Source organism: Anomalospiza imberbis, chromosome 8 (assembly GCF_031753505.1).
Source record: "Anomalospiza imberbis isolate Cuckoo-Finch-1a 21T00152 chromosome 8, ASM3175350v1, whole genome shotgun sequence".
Classification (NCBI taxonomy): Eukaryota; Metazoa; Chordata; class Aves; order Passeriformes; family Viduidae; genus Anomalospiza; species Anomalospiza imberbis.
Window position 1 is genome coordinate 22,437,928 of NC_089688.1, and position 20,384 is coordinate 22,458,311.

Genomic DNA, 20,384 nt, shown 5'->3' on the forward strand with positions numbered 1-20,384 from the left:
TTCTTGAAATTAATGTTAAATATTCTCAATAATGCCTGAAATACTCAAGAATTACTGATGTGCTACTGAAATTAAAGAGACGTAAATATATAAGACAAAGCATCCTGTAAATGTGGTAACAGAACTGTCACATGATAAATATAAATCAAAAAGTTACATTATTTCCATTATAAATTAGGAACTCAGTGACTGAGAAAAGGGAAAGAGGCTCTGGGATACGTTACTCATTACATAATGATGGCTCACCCTTAAGATGTGACCGTGGAAATGGCAAATACTACTATAGGATATTGTATAAAGTAAAAAATTCCCAGAAGAGAGGAACTAAGATCACTGCCTTAGCACAAGAAATCCATAAAATATTTCCTGGAATGTTCTGTATAGCTCTGGTCATTCGTGTTTCAGGGAGACTAATCAAATTTTGCAGCTGTTTAAAAAGGTCTACTAAGATGATCAAAAATTCCAGGAAATGTCTTACAACAGAAGAAAAAATAAATTAAAGAATGCTGGTTTAGCCTGACCAGATCCAGCTCAGAGCAGAATATGATTGGTCTCCACAAGTATCTGCAGATGAACACAGGGGAACAAGGAGAGCTGTTTAAGCTCAAGGACACTGGCGTATGAACTAATGAGAATGAATTAGCCATGAATGGAGTTAAGCAGGAAAATAAGAACTAGGATTCTGACTTTCAAAGTAGTCAAATTTGGAATAGCTCTGCAATGGCATGGCAAAGAGAATTCCACTTAGCAACTGCTTTCAGTAGTTTGTGAAAGCTTTAGAGAGTACTTTGGTTGCCAATATCAGACTTGAATCAATGCTCCAAAAGACCTATTCCAGTCCAACACTGACACGTGCCTTCTCAATGATGGGCCCTTTATCATCTCTACCTAAATTCTTATGTTAAGGTCATGAGATTACAGGAATATTTTCTTGTCATTAAAAAACCTGCAGGGTATTTATGCTTGCTTATAACAACAACTGTAACAAAGTACTACAGCAATATGCTTCACTGGACTCACTGTAGTCAAGAGAAGGAAGAAGTTACAAAAAGAAAAGGGAATGCAGATTTTTGTCCTTTTGAATATATTAGCAACAGGAAACAGCTTCTGTCACATTTTAAGAGGCTAATGTTAACATTATTTGGATTTCTTTCTGTTGAGATGCCTCTAAGACGCATCTTCTGAAACAAGATCAATCCATCATTTCTTGAGACTACAGCCCCTTCTCATTGTTCTAATGTGCAGGAGATGAATGATAGCTGGCTGCATTTCTCAATCATGCTGACAGTTTTGGCAAAAAAGAAGGAAGGGCATTGAGCAGTCCCAGTGAACAACCCCCCTGGAGAATCGCCAACATCTTCCTAATAGACAGAATTCAAGGCCAACTATCCATAAACTAAAAGCAACTCCCACATAAACACTGCTCCATTCTGTATTGCTCTCACTATAAATTACAGATGATGTGTGTAGAGAGGGAGACTGACTACATTGTATGACTTTCATGATAGACCATTTTTCTCTGAAACAACTAGAGACTGTTCTGGTTTCTGTATGGGCAAGCATGGAAACATTCAGACTCTTTCCTAGTCAGCATACAGTCCAGCCCTGATTAGTATCCAAGCAAAGACTGCCATCACCTTTCTCTACAGTGTTTCATCCATCCCACTATATTTGGGAAAAATTCTTACAATTCTGTAAGAATAACTATGTCCTAAGATGGAAATATCATGACAGAGTATTCCTACAAATGGAAAAATCCCATCTAGGGCACAAAGCCAGATGACAAAATTCACACTAGAGTTCTGCATTGGCTGGCATTATCCAAATTCCCTCTCTACCATCTTCTTCAGATCTGGCTTGTTCCAGGTGCTTCTGAAGAAGACAGGTCCATCTAGACTACTGTTAAAAGAACACACTTATTATTGTTCTGCTAACATACAACTGCACTTAAGAACTTCTTCATTCCTTTGTAGTATGGCCCTGCAACCTTTCCCTCCTCACCATGGGATGAAGCAAATTAAACCAGCATTAGGCCTTTTTGCTGCTTCTAGTCCAAACTGGTTACTCCAATGGATTCTGCCGCATGGCTCCTGCCACAGACTGGAAACACTTCTGTCCTTCCCTCAAGAAGACCAGAAAGACCCCTTGCTGAGCTTTCCCATTCTTCCTCATTCTCTCCTTTCTGTTGCTGTCATCAAATTGACTGAACAAGATCCTGTTTTAGCAGTGGGGGAAGAAAATTAAATCAGATGTTTCTCAATTTTTAGTACAGAGGAGGACTAGAAGTAGCTAGAGAGTGCAAAATTATGATCAGTCATTTGTTTCCAAGCAAAATCATTGCAGAAAAGTGAAATAATCTAAAACTATAAGTCACCATGTCTGCTTCTGAACCCTTCTGCCACCCCAGCTAACAAATCTGGCTGTGCATGCACAGAAGCAAATAGGCTGAGCACCCATTGGTTAATGGGACCATGGAACTTGCACATCGAAGAGAAAAAAAATGAATTTTAATGCAGTTTTTAGAAATACTTGTCATTGTTTCAGCATTGCCATTTAGTGAATGGGACCGATTTCTCTCTCAGTAGGGGATGATATTTTAATGATGTAACAATGTACTTCCCAGAAGAAAGACAAGCCTCATGAGGCAGATTAAAACTAAGAATATTCAGATCCCATTAAAATAAGACAGTTTCAAGCCATTTTTAAAATTAATTTTGTTTAATGATAAAATGGGTTATCTTAACAGGTGGCTAGCCAATTGTAAAATTAACCAAAACATGGTCAGAAGCACAAGGGTAGCTATTAGAAGAAGTGGTTTCTTTGTATTCTGCCTTCTATTATCAGTGTACTATATCACCCTACACAAATTCCTCCAGTCCATGACCTCCGGCAAATTTCTGAGCTTCAGCTTTCTCTTTCTGCAAGCAGGGGTAGCATTTGTCCAACACCAGAGTTCCCCAGCAACTCAGAAAAACTGGCATTACAAATCTCTGTTGTTTAATAAGCAGGAAATACTTAATGCAATTCCCAGGATGTTTATTTTCAACCATTTCTGTGGTATCAAGAAGTTTTTCACAGCACTAATCAGTATCCTGTCAGGGAAACAGCTTCATGTTTGATTGCTTATTAATTGTATTTTGAGCACTTACTCTTTAGCTGCAGCCACTGGACGCTGCTATGCTACAATTAATTTTCAGCTTCCACAGCTGAACACACAGTGGATTCAGCCCTTCTGTGCAAAATCACTTAAAATGTATAAAGAATATACTTTGTTGAGCATCTCCTGAATTGTAAGGAAGAAATGAAAAAGACTGAAGAAAACACTCTGTACTGGAAATACCAGTCAAGCTTGCTGCTGAGGATAGTTAAATATTACACAAATCTCACCAGCAAGCATGGAGTTTAAGATGATGCAATACAAACAGACAAGGAAGTGAGAAAACAGCCTATTCCATCTGGATTGATGAACTTTGCATGAAAATTTTTACATAAAAAATCAAGTTGCTCAGCTTGCTGGTTTTGCTGGTCTTAAATATGACCCTAAATACTGTTGCAGTAATCACTGAGAAAATTAATATGAGAAGAATATATAACAAACCATACAGAAGAAAAAAAAATTTTAGTGGGATCCCTTCACACAACACTTAGTGAGAATTCCTAATTTCCAGGTATAAATTACTCTTCTTGTAACAGAAAATAAGTATCTTTCATTAACATGTTTTACAATATAAATAAACTACCAACACAGTAAAATCCATAGAAAACAAAATAATGGATGAACACATTCGCTTGACAAATATATCCACTCAACATCTGTATGTCAGGAAATACTATTTGATCCCCACTTAAAATGTTTTTAGAGTGTGAAGTGAATTTTAAATGAGACCAGACCAGGAAGTTTCCTCAACCATTTAACTTTTTGTCTCAAGTCATTATATCTGCTACCTCAGTAGCCGCTAGCACTGAAAATAAAGAAGAAAACAACATAATTTTATATTTCATCTCATTTATGGCCCAGATATCAGAGCTTGGAGTATTTCCAGTGGCCAACCAAAGAGGACCATTTGATTTTTTCCTTCATTAGACACCTCTTAAAGAGGTCATCTCTGAACTCTGTACATTCCTACCTTACCTCTGGACATGATATACAGCTATGGAATAATTTTATTTTTTTCCTCTAAAATCCTCATTACCTTTCTGTATATCACAAACCATGTTAGGATACTGAGAATGTTGTGGCCATCACACATCTTGTATCTTCCAAAGTCTATTTAGGAAGCCCTTTGCCTAACCAAACTTCATGGTTAGAACAGTCTGCTTTATTTTACTAATGAGAATGATAATTTAGTACCAAATACTCAAGAGGAATTATAGCTCTGCTGACTGGCAAATAATTTGCCAAGGCAGATTAGTTTAGCTGCATAAAATAAATATCCACCTGCACATAGTAGCACTAATCAGGGCGTGAAATTAAACTTTTTATTCAGTGGGAAATAACTGCTGCAAGGCGGCGATTTAGTCTGAGAAGCAAATATTAAGGTCAGCCTATTCTCTCTGATGTTTATAGTACATATTACAGTGAGGAGAGCATGGTGCAACAAATTTGGCTTTTTAAGTCTATGAAACTAAATACTTCAGTGATGCGATAGCAAATTTGCCATTTGCTTTTCTAATTGCATACATTTAATGGAGCAAAATGGCTGAAATGAAACATTACCAGAAAAGCAAGGGTGAAGTTACTGAAGTACCAAAGGCCTGCATCAAGTGCAGAAAAATCTACAGCATGAAGTTTGGGATAGAAGAAAATCAATTAATGTTTTCCATACAATATACTAGTGCCAACAAACACCCAAAAAACAGGATGCTATTTCAGTACCATTGGAAAAACTGGTAAGTGTATGTTTAATATTCAAGCAGGATTTGCAGCCCCACATTTAAGAGGCAATGCTCTGCTATCCCAGCTTATGAAATTATTCTCATTGCTTTTATGACATCCTTGTTTTGGATACCCAAGGTTCTCTGCCACAATGTCCATGACAAAAATATGTTACTGGGAAGACTGGCAGGTTCTCAAAAGATTTTTTAAAAAATAGCTAACAAATAACAGGTCTTAAAAATTCTGGTCCTATTGACACCATTAATTATATAGGTTCAGTACAAGCAGAGCCTCTTTTTAAGTATAAGCCTTTGTCCATCTGTTCCATATATATACATGCACACAGCAGGAAAAAAAAATTCCAACTTTATTACCCTTCAGCCTTCCATTACACTGGCCATTCTTTGCTATATTTCCTGCCAGTTATGTGGGAGCTCCTACAAACATGCAAATATAAAAATTAATGAACTTCAGAGTTTTCCCTCATTAAAAAATAAAACAACTCACAACCAAAAAAAAACCCCCGACCACCAAATAAAAAATTTAAAAAAGATTAAAAAAAAAGAAACCAAAAAACAACCCGAAGATGCATCTTAAAACACAACCAGAAGGCTCTGGTTCTCCTATGAAACTGGAAGGCCCATCAGCAGCTCCTAGAATCTGATCATCCAAAACCAAAAGGAAAATGGTATTTTGGGGATGAAACAGGAAAAAAAAAAAAAAAACAAAGAACACTCAGACTGACTTCTTCCTATTCATGAGCCAGGAAATTAGGTGAATTACTGCAAATTAATTATTTCATAAAAACTGAGAAAGTGAAACTCTTTTAAGTATCAAGCTTTTGCCTCTCAAATGGTCCTAGATAGGGTCCCAAACTGGTCAAGTACTGTTCCAGGCACTGCTAATTAAACACAACTGAAGTTGTCACTAGTCCATTCAAGAAAACAGATGTTGCTTCATAGAGCTTTGATATTTTTCTTAAATACCTTTCAAAATGAGGAACAAAAAATATGAACTCTTATAAAAAGGGCTTTATTGTATTTTTATAGCATATTACATACCTTGTAACAATCATTCTGTTAAGTGTGAATGTCAGTTTTATTTTCTGTCCCTTTTTTCTTGGCTATTTACAAGCTTTGTAAGAATCGTTCCTTAATTAAGTCTAAACATAGTTTTATATAAATGGATTCCTGGAATTAAAAACGTTCAGACTTAAGAAATGATTGTTACAGAGACTGTAACAGGCCGTAAAAAAGAATGCCACTTTAAACAAAGATTTCTCATTTTAATTAAAAAGATAATCATCAGAACATTCGTATACTTAACAGAACCATTTGAAGCTACTTTGAAAAAATATCTACTATTCTATGCAGGCTCATGTAGTTTATATGACATTTAATCAAAGTCTCAGTTGAACCTATCACACTCATACTTTCAATGCTGTATCTACTGTTTCAAACACTTATTCAATCTTGAAAGTTACTTATTGAGCACCTCGATTTCTTGTTCTTTTGTAAATGACTATGGAAATCCCATATTCCTGAATGCATAAAAGCAGAGCTCTCTGTGGCAGGGGGTTCTGGGTGGGATGTTTGTGTGCATTTTTTAGGTTAATGGGCACGTTCCCCTCTCTATTTAGCTTGTGCATCAGTTTCTTATACACTGTACTTTATAAAGAGTGTACTTTCATCAGCAGGACTGTACAAAAAAGAAAAGAGGCTGAAGTGAACTAAGACAGGTTCCACTCTGGTAAAATCCTTGCTGCAGCTGCAGAACACTGGACTATTTAATTTTAAAGATTGTCTTTAAATCTATGAACCATCTTTCATTCAAAAGAGAAAAAAAAACACATCAACAAAACTTTTGAAAGCTGATGTGCAGAACACATGATACAAGACACTCATTCACCAGCAAAAACAGTCTTGCCTTTTGAGCAGTGGCTTAGTATTGTGTGGTGTTAATACACAGCAATTTAATATCAGGAATACATTAGGTCTTATTAAGACATAGAGGTAAACTGAGTAAGCAAATGAAATTAAATAAATTACTTAAACCTTAAAATATTAGATTATACATATTGTACCTGAGCACAGATAACCAGGAAACTGTGGCAGATATCAGTTAAATGCAATACTGCTTCACTGGCAAGTAATCCAGCCAACACCAGCCAGTGAGAAGGCAGCTGCCTTCTGCTCCCATCAAAAAAGTTGCACAGACATGAGCATACAGAAAAACAACAGAGTACTCTTTGCCTTTCAAAATATCAAATATAGATGCTTTAAAGAAAAATAATTTTATTCATAATATTAGCACTGGATGAAGCTTTCCCATAACATTTTTCTGTTAGAGTTAGACATTAAAGTGAAAATCCAAGTCACCAGGTCCATCTTGCCTGGTACCTTGTGATTCAAAAGGGCTGCTCAAAGTCCATGTCAAAAATTAAGTTCTGACATTTTTAAGGGGGAAAAAAAGTATTATTTTCTAGAGAAGCATAAACAAACCACCACCAAGAGCGCTGTTTTTCAATATGAAATGAGAACTACCCCAAACACATATCAAAACCAAACTGTCTCTCCTGCCTTTGATAATAGGCCTCATACCTTCAAAATGTATTTGAATCTTTACCAACAATGCTCCTTGGGAAGCTCTCAGGAAAATCAGTAATTATTAGCAAAGCCCACCACAAGCCAAACTGTTAGCCACCTAATAAGAAAGATGCAAATGAAGCATATCACACACTCTGATGGACAAGGTAATCCACTGTGAATGATTCAGCATTAGCTGAGAGGATGCACGAGCTGATCTGCTACCTCTGCGTGGATAACTGTACCAGTGCCACTACTGCAGTGCCTGAGCACTGTCTGAGTGCTACACTGCCCAGAAAAGACATTTCCAGAGAGGCCAAGATGATACTTGCAACCGATTCCTCATGTATGCTGATGCATCTATCTGTGCCACCCTTCCAGGAATACCAGAAGACCCCACCAAGTCTGACAAACACCTCACTTCATCAGCAGAATTAAAGGAAGAGCCACGTTCTGGACTGATACACACTAAAGCAAAAGCCTGGGATGTGCTTAACAAAAGCTTTGCTTACTCTATTCTCAACCCGTGAGCAAAAAAAACCCTAAAAAGTTCAGAATGGACAGAGAGAAGTCACATCTTTCGCTGCATGTTTTACAGGCATTTTGCATACAAGAGGCACTTTAATAAAACATGAAAGAACATGGGTTAGCTTTTAGCTCTCAGTGCAGCCTGTTCTTGATAATTCTTCCATTTATCTGGTGCTCTTAACAGATGCATATCCCAGAAGAGCAGTTTCCTCTCACAGGCATGCCTCTCCTCAGTGTCAGGGAGCTCTGTTGTTGGAGTCCATCAAAATCTATTGTTGTCCATCTATATAATCTATTGTTGGAGTCCATCATCATCCTGCCAGCTGCAGGATGGACAGGGATTCCCTGAGCCTCCAGACCCAATCTTACAGATGGTCTCAAACCACCCAGACTAAACCCTTGAATGAGAATCTCAGCACAGGGGGAGAAAAAAATAATGTATGAGAAGTCAGCATAGCATGCTCACAATGCTGTCCGGCAGCAGACAAGAATGTTTCAGCAGAAACTTTTTGGGATGTGAAACTCACTGTCTAGAGGCAGGCTGTAATTACCAAGCTTGGCCAAACACAAGTGCAGCAGGATCTGGGACACTCCTTTGGCCAATCCCACACCAAAGATGGCCATTCATTATTACTGATTGCTATCTCGCTGATTTAGGTGTCCGTAGCATTTTTCCACTTCACCTAGCTGAGACTCTATAAATCTGGCAAACTTGGAGACTACTAGCAAATGGATCAAAAAGTCTCAAGAGAGAAATAAATTCTTCCAGATTAAAAGCCAAAAGCCAAACATGTGTATCGAAGCTCAATTAGAAATTAAAATTTGCAGTTAGTGTTTCCTCAATTTCATTTTGGGCATATGTTCTGAAGATTTAATAGAATTCCTTCTTCCTGATGAGCTCAAGTTTAATTCTGTGCCACTAGAAGCACTAATCCAAAACAAACTTTAAGCAAGTGCTGCCAGTCATTTAAATTATATCATTAGGGAAAGAACAGTTTGGGGCACCTGGAATTTACATTCAATTCAGTTGGCAACACTTTGTTTTCATTTCTAAATTTTACATTTCTGGCCAACATGCTTAGAAATATCAACAAATGAAGAAAAAAAAAAAAAGAATGAAACTACAGTTTAAGTGCACAATGCCTCAAATCTATGGAAATTAGCCATATTTGAAGAGCATCTTGGATGCATGTACTGTTTTCCATACCAAAGGCCAACTCAAAACCTAAACAATGTACATGCTCCCTGCAGTTCCTATCAGTGATATGCTGCTGCAGCAGCAGGTGAAACACTCAAGTGCCAGTATTTAGAGATCTCGCAGTAGAACGGGAGGAAAAACAAAATTACAGAGAGATGGTGAGCAGTACAGCAGGATAGTCTAAGGTGCACAAATGAAGAAAAAAAATCCAAGAATTACATGCGCAAAGCCTGCCGGTGCCTGTGGGCCCCTCTGCCAGGTCCTGCCTCGCTCCACTTTAACTTCTCCCTCTCCCAGGTGGCACCTGCAGCCGCCTCCCCCTCCTCCCAAAGCTCCCTCTGCCCGGATCTGGGGACCCTGCTCACTGCCCTCCCCACAGGCAGGACGCCCCCTCCCCGGGCCCCGCTCACCACCTCCCCCGCCCGCCCGCCCAGCGCCCTCCGGCCCGGCCCAGCCCCGAGGCCCGGGTCCCCTTCCCCACTGCGCCCCGCTCCATCTCGCCCCCCTCCCCCGCAGCCCCTCCACAGACAGAGGTGCCCACCCTCCCCCGCCGCCTTTGCCAACCCCCGCGGCCCCTCACCATGAACTTGAGCGCCTTTTCCTGCAGGACGGCCTCGGCAGGGTCCATCGTCCTGCGGGGCCGGGCCGGGGCCGCCCCCCCGCTCAGTGAAGGCCGCAGCCAGCGCAGACGGGAACCTGCGCTGCCCCGCGCCCCCCCACCTCGCCCCGCTGCCCGCACAGCGCATGCGCCGCTCCGCAGGCCCACGGGAAATGGAGTCCCCGGCCACGTCCCTGGCAAAGGTCCGACCTGCCGGAAAAAACTACAAATCCCGGCAGATTCCGGACCTGCGGGCACGCTGGGAGCCGGCTGGCGCATGCGTTGTGTGCAGTGCAGGGGGCCGACGGGGGTTGTAGTAACATGGGGCCGCAAGGTTGCGAGTGCGGGCCGGGGTAGGATGGACGCGGCCGCTCGGGGCGGGCGAGGGAGGCAGTGAGGAGGCGCGTCCTGCAGGTGCCGTGTGGGCACTTCCCAGCTCCAGACCTTCCCTGGGGCGGAAGGTACGGCTGGCTCCTGAGTCACAGCCCCGCGCTCTCCAATGCCCCCAGGAGGGCTCGGCTGGTCCCACGCCGTGCTCCGGCTGCGCTCCGTGCTCCGTGTCCGAGTCGAGTGTTGCTGGTAAACCTAAACTGAGCCCCGTGCACTGGGTGCCGGCAATGTCTGGGGAAAAGTTACCACACCGAAGGTCCGCAGGGCATGTGAAACTGGAAATTTGCATCACTGAAATGGATCAAGTAGGCTGACATCATTCTTGAGAGATGTTTGTTTGAAGCCATCCTGTACATAAAAAGCCTCCCGTGGTGCTTTGGTGCCCTTTTTCTAATAATGTTTCTAGATCAATTGTCCCTGAAAATTGGACCAAGTCTTCTTTGCTACACTAAGCAGCAAATAGAAAAAAAGAATTGATCAGCATTCCTTGACTAGCAGCTGCATAAAGACAGGAGAATATTTACCATATCTTCTCTGTTTCTCTGTTGCACACCCTACAACACCAGCTCACGTGGTAACCATAGTTTCTAATCCTCTTCTTTATTAAATTTGTCTCATCTCTTTCCAGTTTTTCTACATTTTTCACAGTGCCCAAAAACTGAGGCTGCCTTGTATGGAGCAGCAGAGAGGAATTGCTTCCTGTGGTTTTAATACCAACTATAAGACCCTGATAAGTTTTTACTTCTCTATAGCAAACACAACACTGATTTCTAGCCAGTTTGTCATCTAGTAAAACACTCAGGTTCTTTTCCTTGCTGCATTTATATATTTGGCTCTGCATTTTAAGTGAGATACTCTGAATTTCTTCCTATTTAAATGTAAAGAAGCCAGCAACAAACATCAGCACTTGCATGCCCATATGCAGCTCAAACCCATTGTTTTCACTCCCGTGTTTGACACAGGAACAAAAGGGAAGCTTCAGGCAGGTACAAGACCTGTATCTCCTGAGTCCCAGTGCCTTCCCTCATTTTCTCTAAACACTCCATCTCCTCCAGATTTTCAGGCAGAATGATTAGAGAGAAAACAGAGGATGCAGAGAATGTGCCCATTACTGGATTCCTCCCAGGGCCATGTGACTAGGTGGTGCTTCATGATCCAGTGCCAGGAGTGTTTGCTGCACCCAGCAGAGGTGACAGGGAATGTCAGCCTTTGCAGGGTATGATGCTGGCATGATCTATGCTCCCAGAGCAGTCATCTAAGAGAAGGAGGAAGAGATAACCTGATGTTCTCCCTCTACAATCCCAGGGCACTGAAATCTCCCAAATAAAGCTTCCATGTCACCAGGACAAGAGGCTGCCATTCTTGGACTGACGCAGCCATGCTCTTGGCCGTCATGCTTTAAGCCCAGACTCTTAGCAGTGAAATGCCTGAAATGCTTGGCTCTAGTGGGGCTGGGCACTTTCCAGACTGCTGACAGCACTGAAAACACTCACCACGATTATATAAATAACAGTAATTATAAGGAGGGAATCCTATAATTACAAAGGGAGGGCTCCTGTAACAGCACTGAAGGCAAGCAGGGGCTGCTGGTGCTCGAGGCAGGGCTCTCCCATGTCTCCTTCCTCCAGGCATCCTGCAGCTGGCTTGGCTTGTAAATGGATCCTCCTGGTAGCAGCGTGGCAGGCTCAGGGCTTTGATTGCATGGTTTATTTGTCAATAATATCTGATGCCGGCCTAATTGTTGGAAAATTGGAAAGTGTAATGCTTCAGCATTAGACACCAGTGTCCCAAAGCCCTCCAGGCTGATTGATCTGTCTGGACTGTAACTTACAGGGGATTAATGTCCCTGAACTCTTTGGAGCCAAAACTAATGAGTGTTTAGGTGCTGGACTTAAACTTGGTGGTAGAAGGTCATGACTTGGTTATTCTGCCACACTGCCATCAGTCCCCCACAATGCAGAACCACTGCAGAGGGACAGGGCAGGAGCCTCTACCACAGCACAGAGTGACTGAGGAAGGACTCCGAGAAACAGCACTTGGCCCAGCAGCGCTGAGCGTGGAGTAACACCTTGTTGTGGGAACCTCACCTGGATCTCTGCGTCTGCGGCCTGACCTTGTGGCCCCTTCCCACTGTGGGATGCTCCCTGCAGCTGAATGGCCAGCTCTGCACCCAGCAGCTTGCTGAGTCCTCTGTGGCCAGAGGAGAGAATGATCAGCACGCCAAGCTGTGACACCATCAAGGTGTCCCATCAGACAGCAGGCAAAGAGACCAGCTGGAGAGGTCTGTGGTTCATAAGGCAGGGAGAAGGCACACTTCAGTAGATTTACAACCAAACAAACAATTATTTGTTTGAATTGCAGGAACTGGACATGTGTAGTCAGTGCTGTCTCTGCCACAGTAGAGCTGCCCTGACCAGCTCCTCTTTACTTTTCCTTGAAACAGCAACCATACCCCTCCACGCTGCCCTCCACCCCCTCGCTGCAGAGCACTGAAACAAACCCATATAGTGCTCAGGGGCCTCACCATCCTTCCAGATGAAGGATGCTACCTAACAGTAAAGATATTACTGTGATTATTTTTGCAATAGCATATTGCTCTGTGTATTCCAGACTCTGCGGACCACATCCACGCCTGGTGTAACGCCATGTTAATTTGCTGTGGCAGTCATTAATTGGGTAAGGAACAGCTGGTGCTTTGCTTCAAGTGAAGCTGATTGGGTCAGTAAGTAAGTGGTTAAGAGATCTACAGCAGGTATAGCCCTACCTTTCTCTGCACTCCAGAGGGGTTTCACTTCTTGTCCCAGTGACCTGTGGTGGAAGCAGCAAGATCTGGCCATGAAACGTTAGGGAACTTTAATCAGTGCAATTCCTTTGGGCATTATTGCCTGAATTTTTAAATTTTGAATAATAAAGGATGATTTTAAATTAAATTTGTGGAGTTGCCATCTGTGTGGGCTTGGCCTTGTTTTCCTCTTCTTTGGCAGTGCCTTGGCTTCATTCTTTCCAAGTTGGAGCAAAAAGGAAGGGAAGTGAAAAGAAGGGAGTTCACTGGTGGAAGAATCTTTTGTTGTTCCCTTTGTCCTGCAAGAACTTGGCAGCAGCAGTGGCAGCAGCTGCTACTGGGGCTGTGTTTCACAGTGCTGAGCACAGAGGCAATCTCTGGTAGCATAAGAGCTTGTGAGAAGGTGACAGGAACCCCTACAACCAGAAGCATCCCAGTGGTTCAGCTCAGCCTCTCCAGCCTAGCTTATCCCTGATGGTGGCATGTGTCACACAGGGCTCTGGCATCTCAGCTAAAGACACTTGGTGTGCAGTGGCCTAGGGAAACGGAGGGCAGAATGGCTCCCTGTAGCCTGTGGGCAAAGGGTCTTTTTTAGGACAAAAGGACACTCAGTCATGCAAGAGGGAAGGGAGGGAGTCCAGGAGCACACAGTATGAATTATGTTCACTGAGCAGGACACTACTCATTACCTGGTATAAAGACACGTGCAAGGCTGCACATATGGAGGGGATGAGCAGAGAGAAAGGCTTGTCTGCAGAGAAACCACAGTAGTGTAGGCTGTAGATTAACCTCTACGGGTTGAGCTGATTGTATCCCTTGTGCTGCTGAAAAGGAGAGCTGTATCCTCTCTCCTGTCTCTGACAGCCACATGTTTCTTCTCACTTTCTGCTGGCTCCAAAATCTGTTTGCTAGCACAGTGAGCTGGTTTAGTTGACTATAGTGGCAGGAAAATTATACTCAGGAAATATTAACTAAACACTTTGCTGGCAAGTCAAACTGGCTTTTTCTTCTGACCACACAAATGGCAAAGCTACTGTAAGGGCAAGTGGACCAAGGCAGAGGAGGATGAGACTGGTCCCTCTTAGTTACTGGGAGCTGCTAATTCAGCAAATAGAAGGTGGAATACTTCTTGTCTTCCCACTTGTCAGGATCTCCAGACCCTCCTGGGGGTTGAGAGCCATCCTTGCACTAATATCATCATCACTGGCTCTGGATGGCCAAGGCAGAGTGTCTTGAAGAGGACAGATCCTGAAAGTTTGGAATCCTTACAAGGATCCTGAGCAGATTAAACCTGAGCTCACTTCCCAGTTTCCCATCCTACCATAGTGGCTGCATGCTGCTGCTCCCCCACCAGATTCACTTGGCCACTGGGAAGCAGAAGATGCTGAAGCCCTGGTCCCAGTCTTTTCCATAGACTCTGTAGGTGCTTTGTTTAAAATATGGATTAAAATAAATCAGGGTGACAACATTCTTGCACAGGTACTATACCAACTGTTCAGCAGCCTTGCCAGTCTCCGAGGTCTTGCCAGAGGCCACGGTGAGGAGCACCAGGCTGAGGCATATACAGAATCATGCACCCCAACTCCCAGCCAGCCAGGTGCCTCCAGCACAGATCTGGAAGTGTCTCCTTACCCTTAAAGCAGCTCCTTCCCTCTCTGAGGCCTTGCTCCCTCCCCTGGGATGTGTCCTTTGGTGTTTGCAGCACCTTCCATCAACCTGTCCTTGACACAGCAGCAATGACAAATTCATCAGTCCTTTGGCAAACACGAGTCCAGAGGAGCATTGCTGGGAGCTCAGTGCTGCTGCCTGAAGGGTGGCAAAGGAGAAAGAAAGATTTCTTCTTACGAGGACAAAAAACAAACCCGAACCACCAAACCTGACCCGACAGAACAAAAACAACCCCAACAAGTACCTTGTAGTCAGAACAGCCTTTTAAAGCCTCATGAATATTTAGTTTATCCTCATGTAAAATATATGACTTTGTGTAAGGATCAGGCAAAGGAGGTGCATGATTTTTTTCTGATTTATGGGCCCAGCAACGGATTATTCATAGCAGAGCAGCTGTGTGGAAAGATTCATCCACTGCAAAATGTGATTGTACATCAGGCAGTGTGAGGGAACAGAGCTATGACTAATGGCTACTTTACATATAAATGAGAAGGTTTTCGCTAGGAACTGTAAAAAAAATACAATCGTTCAGCTGACGGGCCTGGCCTCTTTATCGAAAGTGCTGCACAGGGGCCAAGGAAACACGGAACAAGCCTGGCTGAAGGCACTGCCTTCTCTCACATCCTTCAACATGCAATAAATGAGGCAACAGTAGTCAAGACTTTCAAGGGCCAAATTTGTTGCTAGCATCAATCTGCAATGGGGAAAGGCAGATGTTTCTCCTCCTACCTTGAATGCCCCTGAAGTCCCTCCTGGCCAGGCAGGGATGGACCCTGCTTTAAGCATCATGCTCAAAAGCAGAGGGGCAGCATGACCCAGGGTGCCTGGCACAAGGCCCAGCATAAACCCTTTGCTTCCCCTCCCCACTGTGACATGGCACCCCCCTCGCTCGCTCTTCTAGCCGAGACGGGTTGTCTAGACATTGCAGTTGTGGACAGATGTTGGGGCTGTAATTTATAACAACGGCCTCCAGAAGGCAATTCCAATTTGTTTCGCTAAAGCTTTAAGTTACAGGCAGCAAGATCTCCTGTAAATACTTTTGACTTACAGAGTAAGTATATAAGAGAGTTTTCCTGGCAAAAGCCCACTTGTTACTGTGACTGTGCCTTTCTCCATATCACAGAGGCACATTACAATGCATAGATCCAAAAGCAATTGCCCTCTGCCATGGACCAAACGAGTCCAAGAGTGACCTGCGTTCCAGGAGCTAACAGACATGCAGTTCTTAGAGGTTGCTTCTACAGTGTCATTCACTGCTCCGAAGAGGAGTTTGGAATCCTGCCTGCAGAGTTAACCCACTCATTCATGTGCACCCCATTCCTTGTGGGGCATTTTCCTGTCAATTGGTGTCTGAAGGAGAACTCAGAAAAGGAGATTTCCCCAGCCCTTTCCCCCAAGAGGGACACCTCTCTTGAAAGCAAAAAGGCACTCACAGGAAACATTTCCCTCTAGGAAATGACTCACACAGCCTTATCTCTGCCCCAGTTTCTACCAATCCTCTTCAGAGCAGAGTAGGCATCACAAGGCCTTCTCCCTCCCTCACCCCATATCTCAGACACTCCTTTTGCTGCTCTAACCTTCCTGTGAAAGACAACCATATCAGTTTTGCAAACCTGCAGCAGATACCATGACAATGAAAAACCCAGAGCTGTGCGCCTGTAGCCATGGGCAAAGAGGGCACCAAAGAGTCACAAGCAACTACTTTCAGCATTTCTGTCATTCAAAGCCTTCCAACCAAGGTTAGACAAGCAAGGGAGAATTCCTCCAACACTGTTTCACAGCACCTACAGTTCATCTGCTTGCAGAGTCTGAGGGGAAAAAACCAGAAGCCCTTTAGCAATTGTTTGCTCCTGCAACTGTGTTTGTGCAGGTTGTTCTTAACTGAGCAGCACAGACTTTGTCACAGAGCACTGATGTGCTCTGCAGTGGCTGTATTGGTGCAGAGGTGCATGAGTTCCTATGGAGTCATGTGCTGAACTGACTGGAAGTCCCTCCAGCAGTCCCTAAGAAATTACAAAAGCTGGTACTAATATCCAGCAGCCAGGCAGGCCCCAGAGATCCCAGTCTGCAGCAGATTCAATCATGCTAGGTGCACTACTGGAGGATCACTGCCCAGGAAACTGGCAAACTCCTTCATTTCAGTCTACGTAGATTTCCACATTTGTAAGTCTGCCTGTCCCCTTCATCTCTATGGCTAGGCCATCATACTGGTGAAAATCTGCAGAAGAGCTTTGCATGAATAAAACCACTAGAAAACAGATACATGAGGTTTTATCTCATGTTCATTAGAGGAGAACATATTTGGAGACTGGGAAATAGCATACAGCTGAAATCCCACCTTTAAGAGTCCCAGCACAGGACATCAAGCAAAAGAAAATTAAATCTATATATTTATATAATAATCATATTTAACTTATAAATATATATTTAACTTATATGTATTTGAAACAAAGAGCATAGAGTGTGGCTGGAGCACAGCCAGCCACTATGACAACTTCACCCATAAAGCAAGATTATGGAGAAAGAAGACCCTGCAAAGTCTAGAAGACACAAAGTGCTTCAATTAGAGGACATTTGTCTGAGGTTTGGTTTGGATTAGAGACATGCTGCATTTGGATTTGCAGCTGAAAGTCTGCAGCCTTGTGAGAGGGTCAGAAGGAGAAACCCACTGATCTCCCAGAGGAGTGGGAGCAGAGACCAAACCAGCACAACCACGCTTTGTAAAATGTGTGTCACTTTGGTTCTAGAGTTTGCAATTAAAGCAATGGAAAACAGCAGTTTTCATGTTTCCAGCCAAATTAAAAAGTCTTACTTTCCCCAGCCCCCAAAAGTTTAATCTCAGATTTAATGAAACATTTAATTTGAAGCAATATATCTTAATTTGTGGGGAAGCAATTTATTGAATTAAAGTAAATAAAGTAATAAATTATTTATTGTTCTTTAATTTTGAATTTTTCAGCAGAGTGATGAGCTGAATTCAAGGCAAAAAAATGCCCGAGCCCCCATTTACCTTCATCTGCAAGGAGAATGCTTGATGCCTCTTTCAACTCAGCACGGTTTGGGAGAAGGTCTTGAAGGAGAGGCTTTTCTAGGAGAGAATCAGACTTTTGGCACTCAGCTTCTTTTGCTACCACAAAGGCACATTTCCATACCGCTTTGCATACCTGTGATTATCAGTGCAGGGGAGGCACAGTGGTGCTGCAGCTCATTCTGCAGGCAGCATTTAGACCAGCCCAAGGCAGGCAGATGGTTTCATCCATGGGAATCTGACTTGGACACTTTTCTGTGCCCTGAAGGATGGTGTGGGGATTAGGATCCAAAAGTGGATTTTCTTCATTTCGGCTTTAAAATGGGAAAGCAGAGCAGGTATCTTAAGTTTAGGTTACTCTTCCAAAACATATCACAGTTGCAAATTGCATATCCAATACCTGCAGCCCAGCCAGCTGCTGCTGAGCCCCAGCCTGGAACTGTACTGTCTCTATCAAGGGAGAAAAGCCAGATTTTCACGGGAGAGGACTGGGAGAGGACAGGAAGGGCATGACCTATGCCTCACTTGCACACTTTGTGCCCTGAACCAGCTTCCAAAGTAAAATACAGATCTAAATACTGCATCTTATGCATTTCCAGATCCCCTGTAGGAACCTTAGCAACTGATGGAATAGAAAGCCAAGGCTGAGGTGCACAGATGATCCCAAGGAAGTAAACAAGCCAGATTCTGCAGGTTCCCCAACAGTCAAGAGGATAAGGTGGCCCTGGGACTAGTCAGCTCCATGGGCATGAAGCCTGGGGAGCTAGCATACTGCTGTTTCCAGAGAGCTGGACTGGACAATTCCCTCTGCTGTTTGCTCAAGCACTTCCAATTAAACCCAGTGGAATTCAATCTCTTACTCTTAATAAACTTCCCTGTTTCCTTGCCAACTCCCCTCTGGACACCAAGACACTATTACTCCAAACACAACAGGAAAGGGCTATTTTTTTCTGCAAACTTTCTGACTGAAGAGGCAAGCGCAATCCCCCCTAGCAGGATCTGAGCCATTAGAATCCATGAAAATTAACTGCAAATAAACACTGGGGAGGGGAGGGGGATCGGGGCTGCCAAGCCACAGCAAAACGATTGTGCACGTGCTTCCCCAGACAGGTGAAGACCTGCAGTTGCTAAACAGTGTGTACCTGCACACGGGACCCAAAATGGAATTTGGGAACTTGTGTTCTGCTCTGAGCGTGTATATCTCCAAGGATGCTGCCCCTTATTTCCATGCCACCATAGGTCCATTTTCATGTATCCCAGGCATGCAGTTCTCTGGGTGGGAAAGCTCTAAAAGCCCCTTTCTTGTTGCTAACACCACGCTACAGTATGCACACATAAGGAAACTCTGCAGCCCCCCTTCTCCAGCCTAGAGTCCTCATCCCCACGTGCTACATCTCCATTGCACAGACCCAGAAGATTAATGCAGCCATCTCTCCTTTCCCAAAGCCCTGGTCGCAGCTTTGCAAGGCAGGAGCCTCCTTCTCCTCTCTCTTCTCCCTGACAGATGCCTCAGAGCCCGGGGCCGCAGTTAAGGTGACAAGATTCAGCAATTCTTTATGAACATTTCATTCCCGCTCGCTACACGACGTAAATTAGATGGTGTGTTACATTCGGGCAAGAAGCACGATATGTCACTGTGGCGCCGGCCCATTGGATGGAGAGGCTAATCCTGCCGTGAATTTCATTACTGCTTTTATGCCATCGGAATTAGCTCGGTGACAGCGAGCCTGATTGTCTTTCACTAGGGGTTTGCCGGGGCACAGGAAGGCTCCCTCCCTGATGGGAGCACTGCCGAGTGACCCGGCCCTGTGGCCGCTCATCGAGCCTTCCCTGGGGCAGGGAGGGAGTGGTGTCCAGCTCGTGGGGAGCTCTGATGTTCCTCCTCCCCACTGCTCACATAAAGAGATTGAAGGATCCCCTTGCATGGGTGCGGCCAGGATGATGACAACCCCCTTCCCTGTATCGGGAAGGTGTTTTATCCCGCTCCTCGCCTTTATGTTCACATAGGCAGCTGTCCTGAGAACACTCTTCTTGCTACGATGGATTCCTCATTCTCCCAGCACACACTGTGTCAGGTACCACTGCTTGAAAGCCCAGAGCCTGAGAGCCATGGACACAAACTGCAATCCGTGCTGCAGCTGGGCCAAACTCAGTTCTCATATCAGTGTCTGCACTTGCGGGTTTCATGCCCTTGCCCAGCGTAAGAAGAGATGAATGAGATGCACAGAGACATTTCCCATCACTCAGGCTCAGTTTGGCCAAGTTTCCTCCTGAAGCTCCTCCTCTGATGAAGAATATCATAAGTCTGGGTGACTCAGCAGATGCTGACTATAGGGATTGAAGCTGGATTAGTTGAACCCATCCTGTGTTTATCACTCCATCTTGTTTATCATACCATCTCTCCTGTTATAGTGCTACTGCTAATCAGGGTGCAAAGCCAGGAACACACAAGAGCTTTCCAAAGAGCCAGCACTTACCTAGGTGAGATTGCATTCCCAGTAAGAAGTGGCAGAGAGAAATCTGGGACACCTGGAGAGCCCAAGCAAAGCAAAGGTAGGGCTGGCCACATGCACTGTACCCACTTAAGAAGTTTCACATTCCCTGGTGAAACAAGGGGTCTCAGAAACATGCTGTGAACTGTCCCCTGACGCTGTCTCCAGACTCAACCATCAAGAGTCTGCTGAACCTGAGCACCTACATTTCATAAACATCATGGCTTTAGTTCTCCAAA

The 20,384-nt window shown here is 43.9% G+C and overlaps 1 protein-coding gene and 1 long non-coding RNA gene across 7 annotated transcripts in view; both read right to left on the reverse strand.

Moving 5' to 3' along the window:
* The window catches only part of BTRC (beta-transducin repeat containing E3 ubiquitin protein ligase), a 119,560-nt gene extending 109,642 nt beyond the window's left edge, over positions 1-9,918 (reverse strand). For 2 of the 6 annotated variants that reach the window (XM_068197884.1, XM_068197879.1), the window contains exon 1: positions 9,768-9,918. In XM_068197884.1, the coding sequence (XP_068053985.1) occupies positions 9,768-9,815 (48 nt within the window). In that variant the 5' untranslated portion in view covers positions 9,816-9,918. The remainder of the gene's footprint in view (positions 1-9,767) is intronic. The other 4 variants (XM_068197886.1, XM_068197877.1, XM_068197882.1 and 1 more) reach the window with 4 other exon arrangements.
* Positions 9,919-12,665: 2,747 nt separating this feature from the next.
* Positions 12,666-20,138, reverse strand: LOC137478204 (uncharacterized). Its single transcript, XR_011001448.1, has 3 exons — positions 17,790-20,138; positions 17,636-17,713; positions 12,666-14,763 (listed from the first exon to the last, which is right to left on the reverse strand). It is a non-coding gene; the product is annotated as an uncharacterized lncRNA (long non-coding RNA).
* Between the last annotated feature and the right edge of the window lie 246 nt (positions 20,139-20,384).